Source organism: Aphelocoma coerulescens, chromosome 6 (genome assembly GCF_041296385.1).
Source record: "Aphelocoma coerulescens isolate FSJ_1873_10779 chromosome 6, UR_Acoe_1.0, whole genome shotgun sequence".
Lineage (NCBI taxonomy): Eukaryota > Metazoa > Chordata > Aves > Passeriformes > Corvidae > Aphelocoma > Aphelocoma coerulescens.
In genome coordinates, this window is record NC_091020.1 from 25,470,556 (window position 1) to 25,495,756 (window position 25,201).

A 25,201-nucleotide genomic window follows, 5' to 3' on the forward strand; every position below is an offset into this window, starting at 1 on the left:
GTAATTATGCTCTTAAATATGTATTGAGAATCAGTTACAATGATACTATTTTTCAGGCTTGTTACCATTATAGATTTATGTGATGCTATTTTCTAGTTTCATTATATATTTTATCAAAAGAAAAAACCCAACCAATAAACCCAAAACAGGCCTCATCCCCAAAAAAACAATCAAACCAACCCACACACCACCAAAACCTGCGCTGGAACTTTAACTTCATAAAAACTGGAAAAAACATAGCTAGGAGCTATTCCTTTGGATTCCTCTCTTATGTTGCTTTCCTTTTTCATCCTTTTAAAGTCTACTAATATGGCTTTTTTTGTTTTTTTCTGAACAGCCTTGTTTGGCAGATACATAAGTAAATACGTATTCAAAACAACAATAAATACTGTTAGGCAGTTGTATATGCCCTAGGATCTTCTGCCAGGTGGATGTATATTTGTAAAGCTATAACAAAAATATTCTCATTATAATCCAATACTTTAAAAAGCTCTGATATGTGCATGGAAATCAAAGCATAAATTAAAAGTTCTTGTCTACCTCTCCTGCTGAAAGATTTAATCTCTATGTGTGTCCATCTTGTGTGCCCTGGGTAACTGCAGCCTGGGGGGTGAAAGAATGGACAGAGCATCCATGTGGAAAGGAAAAAAAAAAACAAAACAGCTTTGGATGTTTGCTGATGAAAACAAAGTTTTTGTGGAAATGGAAGGAAGGGAGTGTCTCAGATCAGCTGATAAGCATAGTCTGGGTTTCCTGGTGGACAGACATCCATGTGATAGAACCTACCAGTGCAGCTGGTAAAAACACGTGGTGTCAACAGAGACTGACCCTGAATGGTCATGCAAAATTGATTTGTGCTCTTGCTCTTGGAGATGGGTCCCCCTGAGCCAAGGCTGATTCACACTGGCAGGGAGTGATGCATAGGCAACTTGTTCTGTGCTGCATATCTGTTGTGACAGAAAATAAATGACTTGTTCTCTACTCTTGTCAGGCTAATGCTTTTCGTGGGCACCAGAGAGAAGGGGGAAAAAAAGAGGAGAACCACAATTAAAAAAATGTGGCCAGATACGTATCATTGCTGACACTGTCACAATAAGGTTGGTGTCTGAGTAGCTTAAGCTACCTAGAAATGAAAAGTCAGGCACAGAAACTTGGGCTAAATTTATCACCAGAAGTGGTGGTAAGAACCAGAACCTGTCTAGCACGTTACACTGTCTCCTTCCTTTATGGGGATAAATTAACTGCATTATAGGCCACATAAATTGCATTTATACCACGCAGATTTGTAAGGGCTGTATATCAGGAAGAACTGTCTTTTCTGCTAATGACAAAGTTGCTTTGGTCTTTCCAGACCTTGACATATTGAAGCATAATCCAGCTGTTTCTTTGTTCTTTCTCCAGCACTGTCATCTTGTCCTTGATTATTTTGTTTGCCCAGTGGCTGTGTTTTCCTGTTGCATCCTGTCTTCGTGCTTCCTAAGTGAGGACAGAGTGACAGTGAGTCTTGATGTGTGGCATATTTGACAGGGGTTCTTTTAATCCCATTGCTGAAATATTTGTACAACTGTGTAGTGCAGAATTTGTTCACTAAAATATTTCTTGAGGACTGAAAGGGAGTCAGATTGGCCTGGAAGAGGGAGAAGAGGAAGGTAAGACTAGTCTGGGCTCTCATTTGCTTGCATGTGAACCTGTAAACTTCTCTGCTGTGTCCTCTGTGTTTTCTTTTGGACCATGTGGACCAGCAGACTTCATTGTGTCATCTTTAACTTCTGAAACAAAGGTCAGACATTAATCCAGCCTCACTGTGCTTGAAAGGGGTATTAGAATGCTATTTAGTACCCTGAATGCTAAGAAGTGGGCTTCCTGCTTTGAGGCTTATGGGTCAGGCCCTTTTACACTGTGTGTGCAGTGTACTTGACTCTTGTTTTCCTCAGGGCACCGTCTCATGATAGATAATATTGAAATACTTATTCCTCCTGTGTTCTTAGGGCACAAACCCAGACTGGATTTGATTCTCACTTATGCTATTTAACTACTATTGTCTTGCTTCACCCTCTCAGCTTTTACTAAACCGGTTCTATTCTTTGTCCCGTTCTAGAGGTGTGTTCATCTTTTCTTCTAAGGGAAGTAATTTTCCTTCTGCACAACAGCCCTGACAATACTACCTTCTCTGGCCTGCCAGAAAATACACAAACATTTACTCCAACTTTCCCCCTGCCCTAACTTGTTCTCACTCTTGTCAATCTCTTCTTTAGAAACTCAGCTCCACAGTGCACTGAGGATAGGTCTTGCAGAGTGTTTCCAGGAAGAAAATCCTCTGCTGCTTCAATGAGCAGGATTATGTGTAGCCTGCAAGATACACAAAGTAATCCTTCTAGTGCACTCATTGCGAGTAAGGCTTCAGCATTAGCTCTGTGGCCAGTCTAAGTTCACTTAAAGAAAGATAAAGATCATTTTAAGAGACTCTTTCTGAGAAAAATGAAGATACTCAAACAGTGTAGCCTGGCTTACAAGGAAAACTTGAATGGATGGGAATTGTTCAGCAAAAGAAGAGGAAACTGAAGAAGGATGATAAAATGAATGTAAAACACAGTTGTTAAAGGTAAATAACCTTTTACTTTTATCTGTGGAGCACTGGATGAGCAATCATATGCTTAAAATAGAGCAAAACAGAAAGTTAGTTCATATGAAAAAGTTTATAGAGAGTAAAGCCTGCTATAGCTCCTTTGGAGGTGTCCTTTCTTTCAGAGACTATTGAAAGCAGGTTAGGCAAATATCTCTTGGGAGTGATTCAGAGAAACTGCATCCTGCCTGGGCAATGGAGGTTGGTTAGACAACATCTCCAGAGCTCACTAATTCAGTCGTTCTACACTTCCCAAAGCTGAATGATCCTTCAGGTTTGTCACTTGTTGCAGCAGTGGCAGCAGGTTTTGGTTCTAGTTGCATATTTCTGTGAGTGTCAATAAAATCTTGATTTGCAAGAATCATTGTGCAGCTTGACTTCTCCTTAAACCCTGTTAAATAACAAGAACTCTGATACAACTGCATGCAGGCTTTTGAGACAGAAATACTATATAATTCCATCAGATAAGGCCTGGTATCATTTTCATGTTTTTTTTTAGGGAAGGGTACAAGTAATTTCTGACTGCTATACATACAGGTACAAGTTTTCAGTCTTTTCCTGGAAAATAGGAAGCACTTCAAAACTGGGTCCCTCTAAGCCACTGTATCTAAAGCAAGTAATTGTATTTTTGCACTTTTCCCTGTGAAAAAGTAATTTCTGTGGGATAACACTGCAGCTGTGGTGATTACATCTTTACTTCAGACTGTGGGAAGAATGATGAGATAAAAAAGCATAAGTAGGCTGTGCAGGAAAAGTTGCAGTGAGGATTGGACTAAGCTCTGTATGGCAGGGTGAGAAATGGAAACTGGTCTTGTGTGGTAGTAAGAGGCTACAAGGCCTGTGTGGGGGGCAGAGGCAAGGCTGAATTTCCAGCTGGGTGGGAGAGCTGAGCTGTGTCAGGACAGAAGGAGGTGGGAGAGTAGTGAGGGACTTCAGCCAGTCTGGAGATGGAGTCAGATGGGGCTCTGATCTTTGCCTTCCCACTGGTGCTTGCTTCTGTTCAGTGTCGGTAGTTCCTAGATGTCCACTGGATTTCCTAGTATTTCCACTTCATTGGGAGAGTAGTATCCTAGTCCAGGCTTGAATGTTAACTCATTTTACCACCTTGTAGCTGGGGCAGGTAAAAGGTACTTAACTTGTCTGAACTGTAACAGCTTGTGGCTGTTGAAGGTAACTCTCTAAGCTGCTTAACTCAGTTCTGCTCAGGTGTCTGTTGCCAAAGCTTATTCCTGCAATTCAACTGAAATGAAGCTGGAACAGTGACAGTGCACTGTGAAATTCTCCCCTGTTTGTAAGTTCTGCTCATTTTTGGCATACTCTGCCATCTCTTCTCCATCTAAGGGTGTAGTTTCATAATGTCCAGGTTGTGTTACTGCTCTGATGTTCCTGTGAAGTCAGCCAGTCATTGCAGCCCCAGTGGGCTGGGCACCCAACAGCTTTGTGCAGGATGGCAACCTGCAGGATACCACCTGGCAGCAGACTGGGGCTGCACCTCAGGTGTTTGCTTAAGAGATGACTGGAAACAACTGTAAGAAATCAGATATGGGCAAGGCAGAGGGGACTTCCCATTCTCCTTCTAGTAATAGCTTTTAGAAACTGCATTAGGTTGTCAATGCACTGTATTGTCTTTATACTTACGTTTGAAGTGTTCAGACTGCATCTTTAGGTGCTACATTCCTTAGGGGCAGCCCCAGAGAAATCTTAAATTGTGCACATCTTGATAACTTTTTAAGTGCACAGTGGCAAAGAAAGCCTGATCTGACTTGAAAGCAAACTCACCTTACTCAGTCTGAACACAGAACTCTATCCTGAATGGTGCCTACATTAGGCAGTCACTTCATGGGTTCTGTGAATGCAAGGCACACAGACAAATCTGTGTGTTCTCCAGGTTGCAGGACTTCCATAGAGGGGGCAGAGTTGCGATAGAAGGAATGTGAAACCACTTTTATGTTCTACGTTTGTTATATCCAATATGCTTTTGCTAGCTCAGCCAGTCCTGGATGTTGTCAGGAGTCACTTCAGGTGTAATTAGGGGCGTAGACTGCAGTTCAAAGCTGGCTATTGTTCATTTGTTCTGCTGCTGTGGCAGATGGGCTTTGAGTCACCAAGACATTGCCAAGGTCTGTAGTGTCTGTCCATAGATCTCCATAAAACATTGGAGGAAGCTTGCAAAGGTTGGACATCCATCTACCTACCTCCAAGGCTGGTTCTTGCCACATGATCCATGACTATTGCTCAGTCGACAGAGAAGAATATTATGCCCTTGTAATGAACAAGATGCTTGCATTTAAGAATGCCCTGAGGTGATAGATCTTTTCCACACCTTAATCGAGCAACAGGTGAACTTTACTTTCTAGGCATGATGCAAAAAACCACTTGTGTAGCAGTGAAAGAATGATGGTCTTGTGGGTGGAAAGATTTTTGATTCACAGTCTGGCTAAATTTGTTGTCTGGCAGATTGGTTGCCAATAAACTGGTGAAAATATGGCCTTGAAATCGGTAAGAATGGGCCTTTTGTCTTACACACCTCTCTCAGTGAATCGTCCCTGTGCACAGATGTCCAGATACTCCTGCTTACTCAACAAATGTACTCTGGAAAGCCTCATTTATTACACACCTTTAGCAGACTGAATTCTAGCAGCCTTTGAAAACTGTAGTATTGAATGTGATATGGGCCAGCAGGGAGAGAGAGGCATAGATGATACGTGATGAGAGATAGTGTTTCCAAGGGTTTCTTTTCCTATGCTTTTTAAAAATTTGTTTGTTTACAGGAAAAAAATTGAGTGATCTGAAATTAAATTTGCATCTCCTTGATGGAATGAGAAAAGTGGCTTTATTTATGTTTCCCAGATTAAGTTAAGTGAATGGGGTTTTTTGTTCGCTTTGCTTTTTATTTTTCAAAGACATGTTCCTGTTTAAATTAGGTGAAATTGGTTCTGAAATACAATTTTGAAATAGAAAATTCAAGCTCTTTAAGAAACCATTGTGGAGGCCAGATAGCCTTATCAACTGCTCTTTAGCTCTGACCTTGCCAAACCTTTTGAAGCAGGCTTGCTCCCAGCCTTTCCAATAGGAGACTTTATTAGGTTGGGCTGAAAAAAGGACCATTTCTGTACCAGACCTAGGAAGAACATCAGAATCTGGGGGTTTGGGGTACAGTGCAGAATATCTGCTGCATCTGACTTTTAGAGGAAATGCTCCCAGCATGATCTTGGCTGCTTTGGATGGTACTGCTGGGACGGTGCTGCCCTGTCCCGTGGGTTTGTCACATCTGGAGAGGATGTGTAGAGGTGGCTCCACATGGAGCTCTCTGGGATCTGACAGTTCATTTGCATCTGCCCCAGGGTGTGTTATGAGCCACTAGATTGTCTCCAGAAGGGGGTTTCTCTAAACACACTTTGATTTACCATGACCTGTCTTTTTTTCTTTTTCTATGAGGAATGGGGGCAGAAGATTTTTTTTATAGTGATGAACTATCTCAAGCAAGTTAGGAAGGTGTGTTGTGTCATAGACACAGGGTGCTCTGGCTTTACTGTTGTGTGTGCTACTCGTATTGATCAATGGTGTTTCTATCTGAAAGGAGCAGAACTCGTTAAGCTGTAGACTTATTTAGACTGGGTTTGCAGGGGCAGGCTCTGGTCCAGCTCCTGCTCAGATCCACTTCAAAGCTGATTGAAGCAGCTATGCTAGATAAAGCTACTCAGAGCCTTGTCTAGTAAAGTTCTGAATTCCTCCCAAGAACTGAGATACCCCAGCCTCCCTGGGCCCTTGATGTAGTGGTGAATCAGCTTAATTGTGAAGGACTTCTTCTTATCCTTTATACCTCAGTGGAAATTCTGTGGTGCAGCTTCTATGCCATTGCCTGCCAAGAAGGTTGGTCCTTGTTCGAAAGACATGCTACCCCTTTCTGTGATGATGGCTCATAAGTATGGGGAGATCATTGATAGGGAAAGTAAAATAATGCATCCCTGAGCTATTACTGTTGCTGAATAGGGCCAGCAGCTTTCAGTTTGAAGGCTGCACGGTGAAAGTAAGATTAATTTTCTGCTCATCTCCCTGTTTCATTAAATTCCTGGTCTCAGCAACAGATTCATTTTGGACTATTTTCTGTTCTTGTTGCCATCTTTGTCACTGGAATGGGATATCAGCATGTTAATGCCTCATATAACCTGTGAAGGATGGTAGAGCACGGTCGCTCTTTGACATTTTCAATGCCCTGTAATTTCATTATCTGGCCATTCTTCCCTTCCCCTGCAGTGTAGTGTGTCTGACATGGTGATTGCCACCTCTAATGCCTTTTTCTGGTACTACTTCCAAAGATTTTCCTCTGCCATTACGGGTGGTTCGCCTTTCTTAAAAGGAAGGTAATTCTTTGGGTAAAAAAGAATCGATCTTATTCTTAAAAACGAATCTTTATCTTGCCTCCTCAAACTATATTTTTTTTCTTGTGCCAGAAATAATAAATTGCTGCTTCTTTGCAATTTTCATCAAGAAGGATTTTACAGAACCATTCCAGATATATAAGCAGCACTCTTCACTGTAACATGGTCACTCTGCTGGAATAGGCAGTGGAATAGGGGAGGTCTGTGTTTAAAAAGTGTCTCCTCATTCAGCTATGGCACAGAGAGGTGTTGTGTATCTGACATGCTGTCGGTGTTCCACTTCAGACAATCATCTTGGCATTTCTCAGATCCTTTATTATTTCAAGGATGGAGGGCAGTGTCAGTGCTCTTGACTTTTCCTGTCTTCCTATGGTTAAAAGATTTTTTTTTTGTGGGATATTGCTTTGTTTTGACTTTGTTGTTCAAGTCTGAAGTTTGTTCAGAGGAGTTGAGAAGTGTCTTGGGATTTGAACCATTTGGGGACACATAAGGGTCTGAGGATTGCTCCAGACAAAATGTTGTTCCTTACAGTTCCACCTTCTTGTGTAACGAGCTCATGGAATGAGTGTAGACAGGTGACTGGTTGAAATCCCGCTTGTAAGTGTCTCTATATCAAAGATAGTAGAGATTAGGGCTTGTTTTAGGAAAGAGGTTAGGGCACTCATTAAATGCTTATACTAAGCAAGAAGAATGTGAGGCATTAGCAATGCCTCAGCAGCAGGGTACTCTGTGTAAGAGTGCGGTTTCAGTCATGGACATGTTATTTTTTACTGGAGGTTTTGGAAGAGTGCTAGAAGGAAGTTCAGAAGAAACCTCTCAGGGAAATAAAGTTAGATGCAAAACCCAAGAAGTTTGATTTGTGCATGTTCTTTTCCATTGTCCTTGGCATGGAAAACTTCTCAAAGCTTTTATTGGAGTCATTACTAATTTGCTGGTAACTGTTGTTTACAGTTGGCAAAGGCTTTTCTTGGAATGTTTGGGTGTTGAAGCACCTTCTCCTGAGTTCCAGCTCTGTTTTGTCATGTGGAAAATAATTTTGCCTTCTTACTACTTCTTTCTAAAACTCAGTTGTTAATAATAAGCAGATGACCTAACATGTACTGGCTGAAGACTTTTGATTTCATCACTCGGGATCCATTGAAGTTTTTAATTAGTGCTAAATGCTGCTGTTTCCACCTTTTCACACAAATTTCTCATGATGACATTACTGACTCCTGGGCATGAAGCAAGATGCTGTTGTGTCTGTTGCTGCAATGCTTGGGATTTAGCCTGGATTGTGGTAGACTGTCTATGATTCCTGTGTCTGAAAATCTTGTAATTCCCTTCTTCCCTCCCTCCCAGGTACATCTGAGCTCTTCTGATACACGTATTAATTCTCTGTTAATTCTGGACTTTCCAAGGGGCTGAAGCAGTGCGTGGAGACTTACTGAGCAGTGGAAATACAGCTTGGTATTTGGAGCAAGGAATGACACTGCTTGCAGCAAGGACATTTACCTAGACCCAGCCTTGTGCCAGAGCTCCTGGTCTAATTCAGGACATAGCGAGGTTCTGCATTTTGCTCTACAGCTGCCAGTCCTTGGGTTAGTGGTGTTGCCACATGTCCTTGTTGAGAGCTGACACAGAGGAGCTGTGAAGGAGAGTTGTTTGTGAAGGCTGTTGGCCAGGGAAGGTCAGCCTCCCAACTCTTCCCCCTCTCCTTATTGACTAGAAGAGAATCCAAAGGCGACCAAGTTCCTTGAACTAGCTTTAAACCTTGTGAAAGTCAAAACATTTAAATTTAATGTCTAGAAAAACATTATGGAACTGACTTCTTAGCCATGCTAAGTAATCTTGCTAAAGAGGCTACCTTGTTTTACAGCTTTAAATCTACTTTGGACAGAGTATTAGCAATTATCCCATAGGGAACAATCCTGTTTTTTCTGGATGAGCTAATAGGCTTCTTGCATCTCTAATTTCTATTGTGCTGCAAAGATGTGGATGATTGTTATTAAAGGCTGTGAGAAGCAACTGGTCAGCTCATTGCCAAACTGCTATAATTCATGGGTGTTGTACATGGGCTGCAGTTTGCTTAACATTGCAATCCATGTATTCTAAATTGTTTTCATAGAGCTTGGCCAATAAAATTACAGGTTTATTATGTTCATGGGGATCTCTTGTTTAGTCACAAATGCCACGTGTGCTGTGAATGCAAAGCTGTTCTCGAAAAATGCCTCTTGATGTCAAAGTGTGTGAATCAAGTTGGATTTATTTTCCTTTCTGTTTGAATGTAAATACAGTATTCTTGCAGGAAAAGGGCTCGTGGCATCTGCAAGTACTCGCAATAGTTGTTTGAGAGTGCTCTGTGCTATTCTCACTGTGGCATTGCTAATCTGAGGCATCTAAAACAGCCTGAGGTAATTTATTGTCTTCTTTCTTGGCAGGGAGAGGAGGGGAAATAATGCAATGGAGTTCAAAATCAGTACGTGTATCTATACATTATATTGTATATATATTGTGTATGCATATATGCATGCCTGTAAAGCAAAAGTAAAAATAAGAGAAAATTAGATGTTTTGTTTTAAGTCATTGCTGGCCTCCAAGAGCTAGGGGCTTGAAGAAAACCAAAATACAACAATCCATGAGAGATAACTTGAGCTCTGTCATGCAGTGGAAGACTCTGGTGCTCTGACAGCTTGGTTTAAAGCTGAGCCCCTGGTGCCTGTTTTAATGCATCAGTTTGGTAATCAGAGCCACTCTGGCTGCAGGAGTGTTGTGAGGTATCCATGGAGCTGTTGGAATCAGTCTTGTGCTGGTGTGGTTACTAGAGAGATCTGTATCAATTGCCATTTGAAAGGCTGGAGTGGGTAGTACCTCCATTCTTCGGTGTTGTATATGTGAATTTACAACAGTTTATACTGTTCCAATAACTAGGTTTACTGAAGATTATCTTTGGAGCTCTTGCTGTCAGTTTTGCTCTAAAAAGGGCCTAGAGAAATACTTCTGTTTTGGGAGGTGTTTTATAAGAAGTAGTTTGTAGATGATCATCTTTGTAAAAGGACAGCCATAAAACATGAAAGGCAAAAATGGGCCTTTGGATTTGTTCTTTAGTCTGCCACAGGTACTTGAAAGATGTGCTACTCACCTTTTCCTACCTGTGCATCCTGCAAGGTAAGACAAAGAGTGTGTACAGAGTTGATACACTGACACCATCTACTTGAATCAGCCCTCTGGTCCCCACCATGATTCTGGCCTCTGGTGATGTTCAGACCTCTCAGTTTTTGCCAGCTCAACACTTTCTCATGAAAATTATATTGCTCCTGTGACTTCATGGTACTGATAAGGATCAGACCTTGTGGTGTGACTGGTGAGGGAGAGGAGAAGAGGTTATTCTGATGGTAATCCAGGGCTCTTGAGACAGTAAAGAGGAGAAGAAGAAAGCTCTCACAGACCTTGCATAGTGGCCATTACAGATCTTGTTTAGTCAACTTGCATTCTTACTTTGTTGTACTGCACAGCTGTTCTCTCTTATGTTCCTCAAGGGGCAAAATGATTTTTTGGAAGCTTTGAGAAATTTCTGGTGTACCACTTAAAACATTGCAATGCAGGAATAGTCAGTGGGACTATTAATGTTCTTTAGAGCCCTTCTGCAGTGGTGGGTGGTTTTGATATCTCAATGCAAGGTGCAAGATAACCCTGTAGCCCATGTATGTGAAATTTCCTGAAGGTCATCTGGAGACCCTGCAGAGGATTGTCAGAGAACATGAGACTCTGTCTCTTCTCCCTTTTCTACCTCCAGGTTTTGGGTCCCAGATGTTCCTCTGATGGTGATGCAGGTGCTTGAAGAGCAAAGCACTGAGCCTTCCATTGTCATGCACAAGTAAAAACGATCTATCTCTTAAAGTTTAGCATCCTAAATCTTGATCTTAAAAGTGGTCCCAGTTTAAATGTCAGTCAGCAGTCTCAGTTGTCATAACCATGATTCTTGTAAGAGGTACAGACAGTGACTTGATATGAAGAGTGTGCTTCAATTTCTCTGTCTCCTAGAGGGCAAGAGTCTTTAATGTCCATAGAAATAATTTTTTAGATCCCTAAGTAAGGAAAAGAGACAGATCTCACACGGTCAAACCTTCTGAAAGTTTTCTGTTGAAGTGAGGGTTGCAGAATGGAGCCAGTAGGTGTCTGAACAACTGTCCCTGGGCCCCAACCAACTGTAAAAGGATTCCAAAAGCTAATAGAGCTTTAGGTTTCTGCAGAGGTGATTTGCCTCTTTCCTCTTACACAATCCATGTGCATAATGTAGAGTCTGTACTTTGGAGTTCCCTACTTTTACAGCTTGAAATTCTCAACCATAATGTTGCATTAAAGGAGATTGGAATTCAAGTTCCTGTATTTTTCTCAGCTTCTTTTTTTTTTTGTAAGTAACAGAACACTTAAGTCTCTAAGAAAAATTGCTCTTGACAGCTTCAACTGTGCTGTTCCACATCTTCCCATGTAGACATTAGCACAAGGTATTTCTAAAGTGGGAAAAAACCATTTTCTTTCTTACTAAGGTCAAAACAAGATGAATGGATTTTTTTTCTTAATTCCCCCTCTCTCCCCAAATTGCACTATTGGGCTGACAATAAAAATCACAATTTTATTGTGGATCCTCAAAGATTACTTCATTTTTCCCCTATGCAACACGAGTTGGTGGCAGTCTTTCAGAGGACAGTTTTTTGAGGGGAGGGGAAATATATTTAAAGTTTTAGTGCTGAGACAAAGGAGGATGTTGTATCTGGCTGGCCGAATGTGGTGGATGTACACAGAGGAATCATTCCCAGCTCACATTCTGGAAATACCTAGTGAGAGAGATTTCATATGTCTGCTTGATTAGGCCCTCCAGAGGAAATAACATCCTGGCTCCAGAGGAGATAACATCCTGGCTCCAGGGGTGCTTGGCATGAGCAAGAGCTGCTCTGCACAGGAGCAAAGAGAGAAAATTGCCCAGATAGAGTGTGTTTTCACAGCAACATATGAAAATTCACAGATGAAAATAATTTTGCTTTACTATGTAATGGTACAAGACAATAATAACAATAAAAAGCTACTTATGGTACAAGTAGTTCAGCCATTGTAATGATGATGAAATGTGTGCACATGACGAATACAGAATTAAAATAAATATAATAAAGATGATTAAAATCAAGAGTAAAGATTATTTCAAAAGAATATGAGTAGGAAAAGGAGCTGCTAGGGCAGAGTTTGACCTTACCATATTCGAGCCACTAAGTTTTAAAGTAGGCTTTGTCACCTGCAGATGAGAACTGCATAAACAGAAGTTCAAGGTCAGAAGAGTGCAGTTAATTGGACAGATCACGATTTTATTACCTTAATATATAAGATAATCAGATAATTTAATTTTCTTTTGAATCTATAATAATGTAAAAATATGTTAATTGGCTATTTAGCACTCAAACTCTTGCTTCTGACCTTTTGTCTGTCAAGAGCTCTGACTTGTGCTTGTCTCTTACCTTGGGCACTTTCCTATTCTATGTGTCCCACTCAGCCTCACCGACCCAAGTTGCCTGTGATAGTTATTCATATAATCGAAACAATCACTTTTATTTTTTATCTTCTTCCTGTGATGATTCTCATATTTCACCTTCCCTACTGTTTAGTTGTAAGTACTCTATGCATGCATATTTAAGACACTGTGATTACATAATGAATTTGTACAATGATGTTACAGTTGTTTAAGGCAGAGTCTCAAATGTGGTGGAAAATCTGATTACTGGATGTTGCTAGTTGCAGAACCATAACTTGAACAATTTGTGCGTTTTGCCCTTTTTCCCTTCTGTGCTACACTTGTCACTCAGCAAACTGCAACAATCCTTAATTCCCTGGCCTGTTGTGAGGAAGGGAGTAAGCCAAAGTCTAAGGCACTTGGATTTATAGTTAATAAGGATTGAGGAGTGGAAAGTCTTTTAACTGGCCATTAGAAACAGATGCAAGGGTTTTACCTCCCTTTTGCACATCATTTTCTTCCATGGTAACATCTGTAAAACTCCAGCTTATGGACTAGTTTTCCTGTGCTAGCAGTGAGGCATTTTAACATGAAGTAAACCTTTGTGTGATAGTTATGAGGCTGGAATGGACTTTAAGAGGATATCTAGTCCATCTTCTGTCCCTGGAGAGAGAGAGAGAATCTCTTGCCCATGCACTGATCAATAACAATTGTTTGAATTGCTAATTGGAATCTGAAGAAGACCACTAATATTTATATATGTATATGTACACATGCAAGGGAGAGGTGAGAGACAGGTTATGTGTGGGAGAGGAGTGAGAGTTCCTGAGCAGAACCTGGAGTCTGAAATGGAAGAGCCATAAGCAACCTGAATTTTCTAGAAAAATCACCTTTATGGGAAATTTTTTTTTCCTCTTCTTTTCAGAAGTGGTTCAGACTCTAAATTTCCCACATAGTTTAGCTTCCTTTGTAGAACCAGACACTCTTGCCTTCAACAAAAACCCTCCCCTGTCCTGGCAGTTTATAGGCTCTAAAAGGGGCTTCTTTTTTTTTTCTTAAATTGAGAACTGTCCTGTAAAGGTAGTGTCCCCGTACTTGGAGTTCAAGTCATTCCTTCTTTTCAGGTCTCCCCATGTCAGAAGCTTTAAATGGCCCTTCAGCAGAAATGTGACTGACTCCACAGAGATAAATTGCTGCACAAAATCTGCTGGTTCGCAGATGGTATCAGGAGATAATTGGAATAAGAACTGAGCCAGCAAAGTATCTGGGGCCTTTTTTCATTTTCTTCTTGAACTTAGAGGTGTGCACACAGCAGCTTTAAAAGGAAGACAGAGAAGGGAAAAAAGATAAAATTAAAGTTTTGAAGGCTTTAGAGGGAGCTTCTTAGCAAGGGGGAAGAACTGGGAGATATGATCCAGTGTGGGTTGCTGAATCAATAGAAATAAATTATGAGTTCTTTGCTATCACCTCTTACAGGTATGATAGGGGACCCTTAAATCATATCACTACCTGACAGGAGAGATTGTATTTATGTTTAACTGAGTTACACAGAGATAAAGCTCAGGCTTCTGTTATTTTAAGCAATCTAGAGGTGTTTTCTGGTGGGAATGTGTGTTTATGTGCAGAAAAACGATCCTGAAGAGCTGGGAAAAATTCTGTGGAGCAAAACTGTGACTTGGGGGGGGCGGGGGGGGAGGAGTGGTGGATCAGATAGTGTGGGGAGTATTTTCTATCTCTGACTTCTCTGACTAATGCTACTCAGAAGCTGCTGATAGTGTCGGTCTGTCCACCCTCCCTTCTAGTGTGTTTATTCCTAATCACCACACCCTTTCCAGACACTTCTCTCCTAATTCTGTGTGGTTGATAATTGCTTTTATATTACACAGACACACACGAGTGTGTGCACTCTCCTGCAGCCTTTGGGACAGAATCCAGCTGCTCTTTAAGGACTGATGACCATGCTGTAGGCATCTCATTTATTTCTCTATTAAGGAGGTTTTACACGATTGCACAATTGCAATTATGGTTGGAATTTTTGTGTGTGTGCACTAAAGGCAAGCATGTAGGTATGCAGGAGAGATACTTGCTGAAACTGAGGCAGGATTTACCAATTTCATTTCGTATTTTCTTGGAAAAAATGTTGTGTGAGAGATATTGCCCAATTTTTAATGTGTAGTGGAGATGAAAGAGCCTTTGGGCTGACTTGCAGCCACTATACAGCTAGTGGCTATGGATACCCTTCCTTTGGTTGATGATTTGATTGGAATGTCTGCCTTGGGAGGAGGGAAATCAGACCTCTTTTCCTACATTGTTGTAAAACATTATAGTCTGATTCCTTTTCTGAGTCCTGGAGTCATTAGTCATTCCTTGCTGGTGGGGTTATTCAGCTGCATTCACTACCAGGGCAAGGATTCCTATGTGCTAGGCATCTCTGAACATCCCTTAAATTACAGTCCCTGCACAAAAATGCCTAAAACCAAAAGCATGAAGGACCCTGTCAGATTCAATTAAAAATCCTTTCTAGATTTGTGAGAGGCCAGAAAGGTAAGTCCGTGACTCCAGAAGAGTTGTCTCTGTGTTGATGCTGTGCTGTTGGGTGCTGATGGGTGCTGTTTCTTTGACAGACTGGGCTTGTCCTTTGATTGCCAAAGCAGAGAAGCAGCACACAAAATTCCTGCCTTGCTTTTGCTGGTAAAGGCACAGGAGGAGAGAGCTGGGCTTTCCAGATCTGGCTCTTTCTGCAAGGCTGCAGTTTTAGTGGTTTTAGTTCTGTTTTTTTTTTTTCTTTTGCACCCTCAGGTTCTGTTCATTCAGTGCAAGTCCTGTAAATGGGAATTTCAAATTGTTCCTTACATTCTGGGGGTGCTTTTGTGAAGATAATGTGATTTGTCTCCAGCTGTGCCCGTGGGAAGACTCCTGCTCTGGCTCCAGCCTATTGTGCTGCCTGATTTATATGGAAAGGGAGGAGGACAGGGGACAGAAGGAGCCTGCTGTGGCAGTTTTCCTACTGGAAAGTGATAAGCAACACAGGCAAAGGAGGATTAAAGGCAAATAGCCTCCTTTTAGTTGCTGGTTCTTGTTTTGAGGACAAATTTGACAGTCTCAGCTGTTTGGAGATCACAAGTTCACTGGAACATGTTTTGTTTCTGTGTGTGATCTTGGGACTTGTTTCTTTCAATTTCAGAAGGCTCTTTTGCCTGCACTGCCTGAAGCCACCCACAGATCATTTTTATCTCTCCAGAGATTAAAAAAAAAAATGAAAGAAAGAAAGAAAGGAAAAAAGTAAGGAAAAGTCCTTTGCTGCAGGTTAAGTTGGCAAAGCTTTACACTTACACAAGTGCTCCTCTGATTTCCAGGGGCAGGATTTGGCCTGTGTTTGTTGTCAGTAGCTCTGCTGTTTTCTTCTTGTGTCTTAGGATGTTCATTAACTCCTATTATCTGGACATAAGTTTTCTTCAGCTTAGCTCACCAGGCTGGGGAAAAAGGGGTAGATTGGTATTTAAGGCATATGCTTTCCTTCTTAGTTAATCATTCTCTTACTCTGGGTGAACTGAGATTGGTGTTTTATCTTCCAGATAATGCCTCTTACCTTAAATTATCTAAATGTGCTGAATTAGATTATTTCAGCTATGCTAAATTTCTCGATGGAGATACTTCTTCAGAATAAAGTGGTCTTCAATTTGATTTTTCGTAGGTATTCGCAAAGTGGATTGAACCAAACTCTTAAAAGTTGATTTGGATTCTTTTTTCTGAGTGTTTCCATGTAGAGAAACACTTAAACTTTCACAATCTCCCTCTGCCTCCTCATCAGTAAAACAAAGATGCCATTGCTTGCCTTGTTTCATAGTGGTGATACTTGCAGAATCTGTTAACACCTGTGGAATTCAAATTCCTCTCCTGGGAGCTTCCTAATAGTTCTTTCTATATGCTTCTCACAACTGGAGATGGCACTCCTGGGTATTGGCAACTGCACTCAGACCTCCAGTGTAAATGAGGATGGTGATGTTGCATAGTGTGATCACTCACATGCTCACATATATTTTTTGAGGCTGTATTTGTGTGAAGAGATTTTGGTGAGACCAGGATTCAGCAATGATTGTTTTTGAGAATCACTCTACCTTGACCTAGGAAAACACTTGTACTGGAATAATTTTCTTCAGAGCAGCCTGTGCCATGCTGTGTTTTGAATTCTTGGTTAAAGTAGTGCTGATAGCACATTGGTGTTTTAGGTGTAGCTGAACTGAGCTTCACAGTGTCAGGTTTTCTGTTTTTCACTCTGCCCACCCGAGGAGGAGGCCAGAAAGGTGGTGTGTTCCATACAACATCATCCTCAGCAGTAGTAACTAGGTTCTAAGGCTGGTTCTGCATTGGTCTGCTGGGGGGGACACTCAGTGACTGCCTTTGTATCACTTGTTTATTTATTTATAGTTTCTTCCCTTTCCTTGACTAATGAAAATGTCTTTGTCAGGAATTACAAGTTTTTTTTTCACTTTTGCTTTTCTGGTTCTCTCCCCCATCACCCTGGGGTGGGACAGAGTGAGTGTCTGGGTTGGTGCTTAGTTGCTGGTTGGGATCAACCCACCACACGCTTAAGCACAAATATGTTTTGAACATATAAATGGTCCTTTCCCCATCTTTTGAGTGTTTGTGTGGGGAAATTTAGGCTGGTATTGGTGGCTTTTGACAAAATTAGCTTTGAATGAAGAGATTGCATGAAAGAGTGCTTTAGCAAATTCATGATCATGAATGATCATGTCCATGCTTGTCAATCAGTCCGTCTTTAGTTAATAATCTTGTGCCTTGAAAACCACCCACCACCACCACAAAAAAGAAACCCAAAACAAACAAACAAAACCCCCAAAAAATCCCAAAGACGCAAACACCAGGGACCTACATAGATCAGTGCTGCTGGCATTTAAGTCCCAGAGCTTTTTAAGCCAATTTGTCTTCAGCTGTGAGCATTTTACTGACACTGGTTCCCAGTGTCCCCTGCTTGCTCACATTGGAAATTTACTTATTGGGTGCTGTTGCTCTCATATGGGTTGGGGAATGGCAGATGGAAATTGCAGACAAGCTTCCTGTGGCTGGCTTGAAGGGTAGAAAATGTTGCAAGCACCATGGAAATATGTGTGTGGGCAGGAGACAGAGACCCCAGCATGCCAGAGCAAGTGAGGGGAGAGCTCTCATTTTTCACATGTAAATTTGCCTGCCCTCTTTCTGCTGTGCTCTGTGCTGCCTAGTGCTCATCCCTGTACTCGTTATTAATTACACTTGGCAAATATGTGCACAGGGCTACTGATGAGTTGTGTTAATCCCTGAGCTGATAGTGCAGGATCACTTAGAGAAGAGATGTCTCATGAAGTGAATCAGAGCTGGCCTTCCAGATGTCTGTCTGAAATGATCACCTGCTTTCTCTGGCTCCTGTGCTCTTCCTTCTCATGTCTCTAATATGAGTGTCCCCTTACACAGGAGCATGACAGCCTTCAATGTGGTGCTTTTCACTTGTTCTGAGGTTCATTGCCAAGCTGCTGAAGGAACTGCAGTGCCTTTGCACTCTAATTTGTGGGAAACAGACATTATATATTCCACTGTGGGGCATATGCAAAGGACTTTGCCCGTTTAGAGTTGGCAAGATCTGGAGGTGGGTTTAATGAACTAAAGTAATTTTCCTTCGTAGTAAAATTTTATTGGCATGGAAGATTGTTACGCCAGCAAATACTCTGAAAAGCTTCTGAGTACTTTTGTGATTTGCGGGCTTGGAGATTCCTGATAATTGTCTGAACGATAGGGATCCATTCAGGGATGTGTTTTTGAAATGGAATGAAATGTGGGCTGATGTTCCTGGTTGTAATTTTTCTGCTTTCATGCAGAAAAATTCAGGGATGTGTTTTTGAAATGGAATGAAATGTGGGCTGATGTTCCTGGTTGTAATTTTTCTGCTTTCATGCCAGCTGAGTTGTGTCAAGACTCAAGGCTGCTGAATTGGACAGTTTTGGATGCTTGCTGGCCTTATTTTAAGAAGAGGTCCATCATACTAAATCTGGATTTAGTGGTTTAGTATGCTATAGAGCATTATGTCAGGATTCCTCAGTGCCAGAGGCTCTTAATCTGTATTGAAGTAAAGACCATTGAAGGTAAATGATTGACAGGTGTTGGCATTTTTTTATATAAGCCTTAAAGCAGGGTATTTAGTGGACAGTGAAAAAAAACCCAACCTATATGCACTGTGGAGATGCATTTGTGAAAAATAAAGTACATAAGAAAATTCTTGTAGGACTGGAACATCACTTCTTTCCAAAGAAAATATATTTTTTCTGATTATCCTTTCTTCATTCCCATTTCTGTCTACAAAACCAAACCAGTTTGTTAAATTATTCAGGTCATTAAGTTTTGTGTAAGCTCGGCTTGAAATTGCATTTTCCAGAGGGATTGTATTGCCTTAAGGGAGCTGTAATTCAGCCTTCCTATTTCCATACTCAGTCCTACAGACTCTTTCCCTTTTTTTCATTCTCAACCAGCTGAGCTGCTTGGTGTCCCAAGGGGCAGCTGCCCTGGGGTGTCCTGGGAAGCACAGTGTAGTGCATGGAGCCTGGCCTGCAGGAGATGAGGAAATTTCATATCTGAGCTGTATTTCCTGAAATGAGAAGTATGATCCCATAATAAAATGCAGTTTAACATTGAGCTGACTTGAAATTAATTTTGGAAAGATTGGTTTTATGAATAGAAACAATTTAATTTGGCACTATAAAGGTGTTTTCTTTATTTTGATTAAATAATTCCTAAGTGTAGGTTTTTGCTGTTTCTGAATTGTTTGGAACATTATTATTTTTTATTTATTTTCCCCAGAGCAAAACGTTCTAATTTATGTTGCAGAGTGGGCATTTTCTATGGGGTGGCAATTCCAGATTTCTCTCAGTTCAGGGAAGAACATGTTTTTGTTTTGAAATAGTGCCTTAAATGTAAAATCTCCAATTTTCAGTAGAATTCAGCTTTTAAAATGAAAATCATCAAGATTTTCATGCAAAACTACACTGGCATGGAAAAAACAAGGTTATTTGTTAGGGTTGACAAAAACAAGCTGAGCTTCTTCAACTACAAAGCAGAAATTGGAAGCAAATGTCTCAGCCTGAGTCAACGAAGGTTTTTCCCTTTTTAATTTTTCTTTCTCCTGTCAGAATTCAGTTTGGAAAATGTGTCCAATTTTCCTAATATTTTGTTCTGTTCTTTCTCAACTAAAGCATTCAAACAACAGGATGTCTTAGAAAATCTGGTGCTTTCCCACATCTGCCGCTGCTTCTTGTTTCTTCTTAGCATGGCTGGGGCAATGTGATGGGGCCTCAGAATATCCTCTTGAAAGGGTTTGAAGTTTCCTCTGCTGAGCTGTGTCAAACACACCCCATGGAGACAGCTCAGGAACCAGCTCTGCCTTTCAGGCTCTGGTTTGTGTCTCAACCCTGTGATGGTTCCTGAGCAGCTGTGTTTGCACTGTGGTCTCATGAGAGAGAGTGTGAGGGGAAAGTGCTTTTGCAGCTTTTCTTGGGAAGGTTGTGTGTTCAGATGCTCAGATCCTCCCCGGTTTTCAAACTCCCAAACCATTGCAGGAGTTACCTTTATTGACTCTGAGGTGTTTTGTCTCAAAAGCAAGCGGGAGCAGAGTGGAAGCTGTCTGGGGTTGTGGTGCGGGAATGTTTCCTGGGCTGGGCTCATGTCGCAAGTGATTTTTGGGATAGGTTGCTGTAGGTGTTACCACTGCCTCAGGCAACTCCTGCTATTGCCTGGGACCCCGTGTAAGATACTGCAAAGGGATGCTCACGCTTGTGCTTTCCATGACCACCAACAAGCAGAGATGGATGTTAGTCATCCTGGGCAAAAATCCAGGAAAGTCATACTAAACAATGTGCTTTTACTATGAATTTATACCCAGGAGCTGAGTAGCATTCAGCCCACTTTTGTAAAGCTGGTGTTATCCTAGGATTTGCAGGGTGGTAACAGATAAGTGATGTCTTCAAAAATATAGGGCATAGGTGATCTAGGGAGACACACACAAAGAGCTGGGAGAGTATGGATGCTGCCTTTAGTTGTAATTGCAATTTAGGGTGGAAATAAGGTAGATCTGCTGAAATTTGACCAAGACACAGGGATTTTATTTACTGTGTTTAGGAATGGATCCAGGATCCACTGAACTCAGCTGTCTTCAATGTGCTTAGACTCTGAAACTTGAAAACTTTGTGAAACCTCACCATCGTTGCGAGCAATACGAGGCATGTAATTTCAGGCAGGGCTTGTGCTGTAGTCCATGGCTTCCTAGAGACTTATCAGAGGAGTGCCTGTGGGAATATAGGAAACATCCTAAAAATGTCATTCTCATCGGGTTTTAGCTGGGAGAAGGCTGCCCTGCTGGATGTAAGGTGAGGAGGAACACAAACCATACAAACCTTGGTTGCTGCAGCTTGCGGCTGGCTCTTCCCCGTTTGTATGGAAAGGTGTGTGCAGGGTTTAAGCTGTGATAAAAAGAATGTTAGCCTTATTTCCCCATAGCATAGCATTGGTTTCAGCTGACATGGACTTGCATATGCTGACTCAAATCTGCCTGGCAGGTTTCTTTGCACACCCTGCTGGAAGCAGCTTGGCTATTATCTTCTTCCTAAAGGTCTCTGCATGGGGAAATAAAGGGAAAAATGCAACAGGGGATGCTGAAAGTGAATCCAGTAGAAGGAGGAATGCTTGGAGCACCTATTCTAAAGTCATTAAGTTGGGCACTGACTGCATAGTCACGTACCAAGGTCCCTTACAATTTGAACAGGTTTTTTCCTGGTAGTATGCTGACAGTAAACGAGTGCTGCAGCAGCTGTGTTATTGATTAATCCTTTGGCATTTTTCTGCAAAGCTTTAAACTCTGCACCCATCAGCCTTTCAGCTGGGAAAGCCCAATGAAAGGTATGGCTGATCCCACTGCTGTGGGAGGAGGAAGAGGGAGGGAGGCCTGGCTTTTGTATTAGCAAAGATCCATGTTGCATAGGAAAACATTAATGAACTCAGCCATTTGAGCCACATCTCTCACTTGGACCCACCTTTTAGGCAAGCTGTGAAGTAACTGTTAACAAACTCCACCCAGGCAGTGGGGCTCATTGCCCTAGATGCTCTCTCTCACAGCCGGAGCAGATGTGAGGGAAACTGGCCTGTGCTTGAATCCTGCAAGGAGGAAATGATGCTGAAATGTTAAAATGATGCAAAACAATAATGAAGAGATGCCCTGGAGCTCTTCCTTCAGGCTGGTCCTGTAGAATCCAAGGGAATGAAATGTATGACATTAGTTATGCTAAAAAGGCAAGGAGCAGATGCTCAAATGCCCTTACCTTCCATTGAGAAACCTCTCTTCTTTCTGCACAAGTTCCCATCCCAACACAGAGAGCACAGAGGCTCCCAAGCTATCAGAATGTGTAACTGCCTTTCTGGAGAGAAGGGCATTGAGCAGTGTAGCTTGTAACTAGGAGGATTACATTTACCTGTGAAATCTGAGGTCGGAGCACCAGGTACCTCAGAGGGAAGTTATATTTCTCTGCGGTCCCCTGTGAACTACTTAACTCCCCTCTCCCCCAGCCTCAGTTTGCAGGGGCATGACTCGGGAGTGTTCTCTTCAGAAAGTCAGTGAGTCCTGGAGCCTCTGACTCTCCCTGAGCACTAAAGGTACAGGTGAAGTTTTGTCTTGCTCAGTGCAAAAGCAGAATGCCACGCTCTGTGCCCCTCTTACCACTGCAGGAAGGTGATGGCATGTAGGAATTCCCATGCTCTGGAGTCAGTGACAGCTGATGGAGAAAACAAAGCTGATTCTAGGCAAGATGGACTGTTTTGCTGGATGGGGATCTACATAAACAAACTTGCCAGTTCTTTCCATGGAGACTCAATAATTAGTGATAGCATGTTGAGAGACAAAAGAAGTTGACTGTAATTTTAGATTGAGCTATTGAATTCCGTTCCTGACTTTGAATAATTGTAGTTGCAGAGAGGTCAGCTCACAAAGTCTGATTAATTCCTGGTGGCATGTTTTATTTCAAATGCAAAACATGTTGGGATTAAAATAAGTGTTACTGGTTATATAATGCACTAAGATAATGATTTCCCATTTTATTTTTTAAACCTACTTTATCTATAATACTGCAACTTTAATGGATAAATGCTCAGCTTTCCTTTGGGTGGTTTCAGATGCCTTGTGTATCATTACAAAATCTAACAGCAACCTTTTCTTTCTCTTTTCCCTTTCTGTCTTTCTCCCTCCCTCCCTTTCCCCTCTCTAGGTGATTCTCATTCTGACAAAGCTCTACGACTTCAACTTGGGGAGTGTTACGGAGAGCTCACTGTGGAGGTACGTGGATTGTGGAAATCACAGCAACTGGCATGGAGGGTTGCACTGTGTCTCTTGTAAAAGTGGGGGCTGACCTGGGGTGTGGGTGTGGGGGAGTATCTGGGTTCATCAGAGGAGAAGCTGGGAGAGACTCTTGAGACAACTGGAGTTGCTTTTTGGAAAAGGGATACGTGATTGGGACACATCCTTTTAATGAAGTGGGGTCTGCAAACAAGAGGGTTTCATCACGTAATGACACTTCCCTGGCACACAGAGGAGCTTGGTTTCATTCTCACCTTTGAGTGTCCTTAGACAAGTCGCTTCCTTCCTCTCTCTGCTGTGAGGCTGGCAATGAGAACAGGCTCTACAGATGGGTACACACTGTGTCTGAGAAGGTAAAAAACACAGTGCTGATATAATCTTAGCTGATCTTCGCCTTGTTCCTCACCCTGTGAGCTGAGATGGTCATCTTGGTAGTGAGTCTTTGTTGAGCTGTAAGGAGAGTAGCTGCTGAAGGACTAGAAGTGCCACAGTGAGGTGCTGGTGCCTTCTCCACTGTGGATGTACATGGATGGTGTTGCATAGCTGCCATATTCCTAGTCTGCCACGGGAGATGGACTGTCCTGGCCTGGGGAAACATGCTTCTGGACAGAGCGTGTGTTTGGAAGTGTGTGTCTGCATTTAAAACAAAGAAATAACTTAAAATCCCCTCAGCCCCCAAACTCACCCCTATAAACAAACACCAAGGTCAGTTCCTTGATGTTTGGAATCACCAAATGGTTTCATCCTGCCTGTGTCATGGAAAGGGTATGTCTTTAACAGAATTGTTATGAGGTGTTTTTTACCCTAAGGAGATATTAAAAAATAAAATAAAAAGAATGAAAAAGCAGACAGGGGCTGGTGAGACCAAGTGCCTTGTTTCAGATTCACCTGGTGTATTACAGCTGTTGTGAAACCTGCTCATAGTGCAGTTGGTGGAATAGTCAGTGCTTGTAGCCAGTGCTTGGGTGTGAGCCTCCCTGGCAGATGGTCTCTCATTCTTCTTTCTTCAGAAGTAATTTAAAAGCCCCTGTTTGGAGAAGGCTTTGGCCATTTGCTGCAGCTTTATTCCTGTAAATGTATTTAAGGGTTAATTATTCAGTAAAGCTCTTGAAACTTCTCAATTTGAACAGTACTTAAGAAGCCTAATTGCACTGCACCATGGTAATCTGCAAAAGTATAAATAACCATGCAGCTAAGAAGAGAGAACAGTCATTTCCACTTACCCTGGTACTTTTCAAGGTATTAATGCCTTAAAAAACTTTTGCCTCTTTACATAGCAAGTACAAATGGCACTGTGATTGTACTTTAAACATAATTGCTAAACAATCTGCTCTGCATAAATAATGTAACAAACAGGCAAACCTTGTCTTAATCCTGAGCTTGCAGCATCACCTGGGCTCTGCAGAAAGGTAATAGCAGCACCCCTTTTGGAAGTTTCCCAAAGTGTTGGAAATGTAATTCATCATTAGTACATTTGAAAGCATCCAACACTTGGTCAGCTGGGAAAACACACTGCTTTGTGGGAGTGTTTCAGCATGTTCTGGAACACTTCTGGTCTCCAGTGAAACAGGGGCCAGTGAGGGGCCTGGAGACTCAAAGAGATTGAGAAGTTAGAATTTCCCATGTTCTTTTCCTAGGTCTATGAGGAAAGCTCAGGGTAAGAGCTAGTAGGTAGAGCTCTTGGGCTCTAAACCTTACTTTCTGCTTGGACAACTCAGGAAGAAGCCATGTTGTACTTGACAGGGGAATGTGGAGTCCTAGAGAGCATTTTTTAGTTTCTCTGCAAAGGACATTGAAGAAATGCAAATAGATACTAAGTGTAAGAAACAAGCCAGAGAAATGCTCCTTTTCTTGGTATTTCTGTTCTGTTTGCACTTGCAGCCCCCTAAATCTTTGCATTATTTAAATTGGTGTTTTTCAATATTTTCTTTTCATTTTTGAGACCCTGAAACTTTTAAAAGGAGGATTTCTCATTGCAGAAGGAATGTAAGCCTCCTGGCAATAGGTTTGCTTTTCTTAGTTAATTTTTGTAAATTCTTTGGGCCCCCAGATGGGTCACAAACTGAATGCAAGTTCAAGTAAGTATCAGAAGATGATCTGTACATTTCCAAGGGCTCTGGGTTTTTTCCTGTGTTCTGGAAATACAACTAATCCTTTCTGCTAGCCAGGAGTCCTGCCCATCTGAGCAGAGGTGCTGTATGATATCTACCCTGACCACTCGGCAAATACAGTTGCTTGCACAAGAGAGGAGAGTGGCTTTTGTGGCTGAGAGCAATGAATCACACGGCAGAGGATGCTGAGATAAAGCAGAGTGCAGTGCAATCTCCAAA

At 41.8% G+C, this 25,201-nt stretch overlaps 1 protein-coding gene across 2 annotated transcripts in view; it reads left to right on the top strand.

The window, feature by feature from the left end:
- The window catches only part of SORCS3 (sortilin related VPS10 domain containing receptor 3), a 241,436-nt gene that overhangs the window by 34,805 nt on the left and 181,430 nt on the right, over nucleotides 1–25,201 (top strand). For both annotated transcript variants that reach the window (XM_069019975.1, XM_069019977.1), the window contains exon 2: nucleotides 22,783–22,850. In XM_069019975.1, coding sequence (XP_068876076.1) covers nucleotides 22,783–22,850 — 68 coding nt within the window. The remainder of the gene's footprint in view (nucleotides 1–22,782; nucleotides 22,851–25,201) is intronic.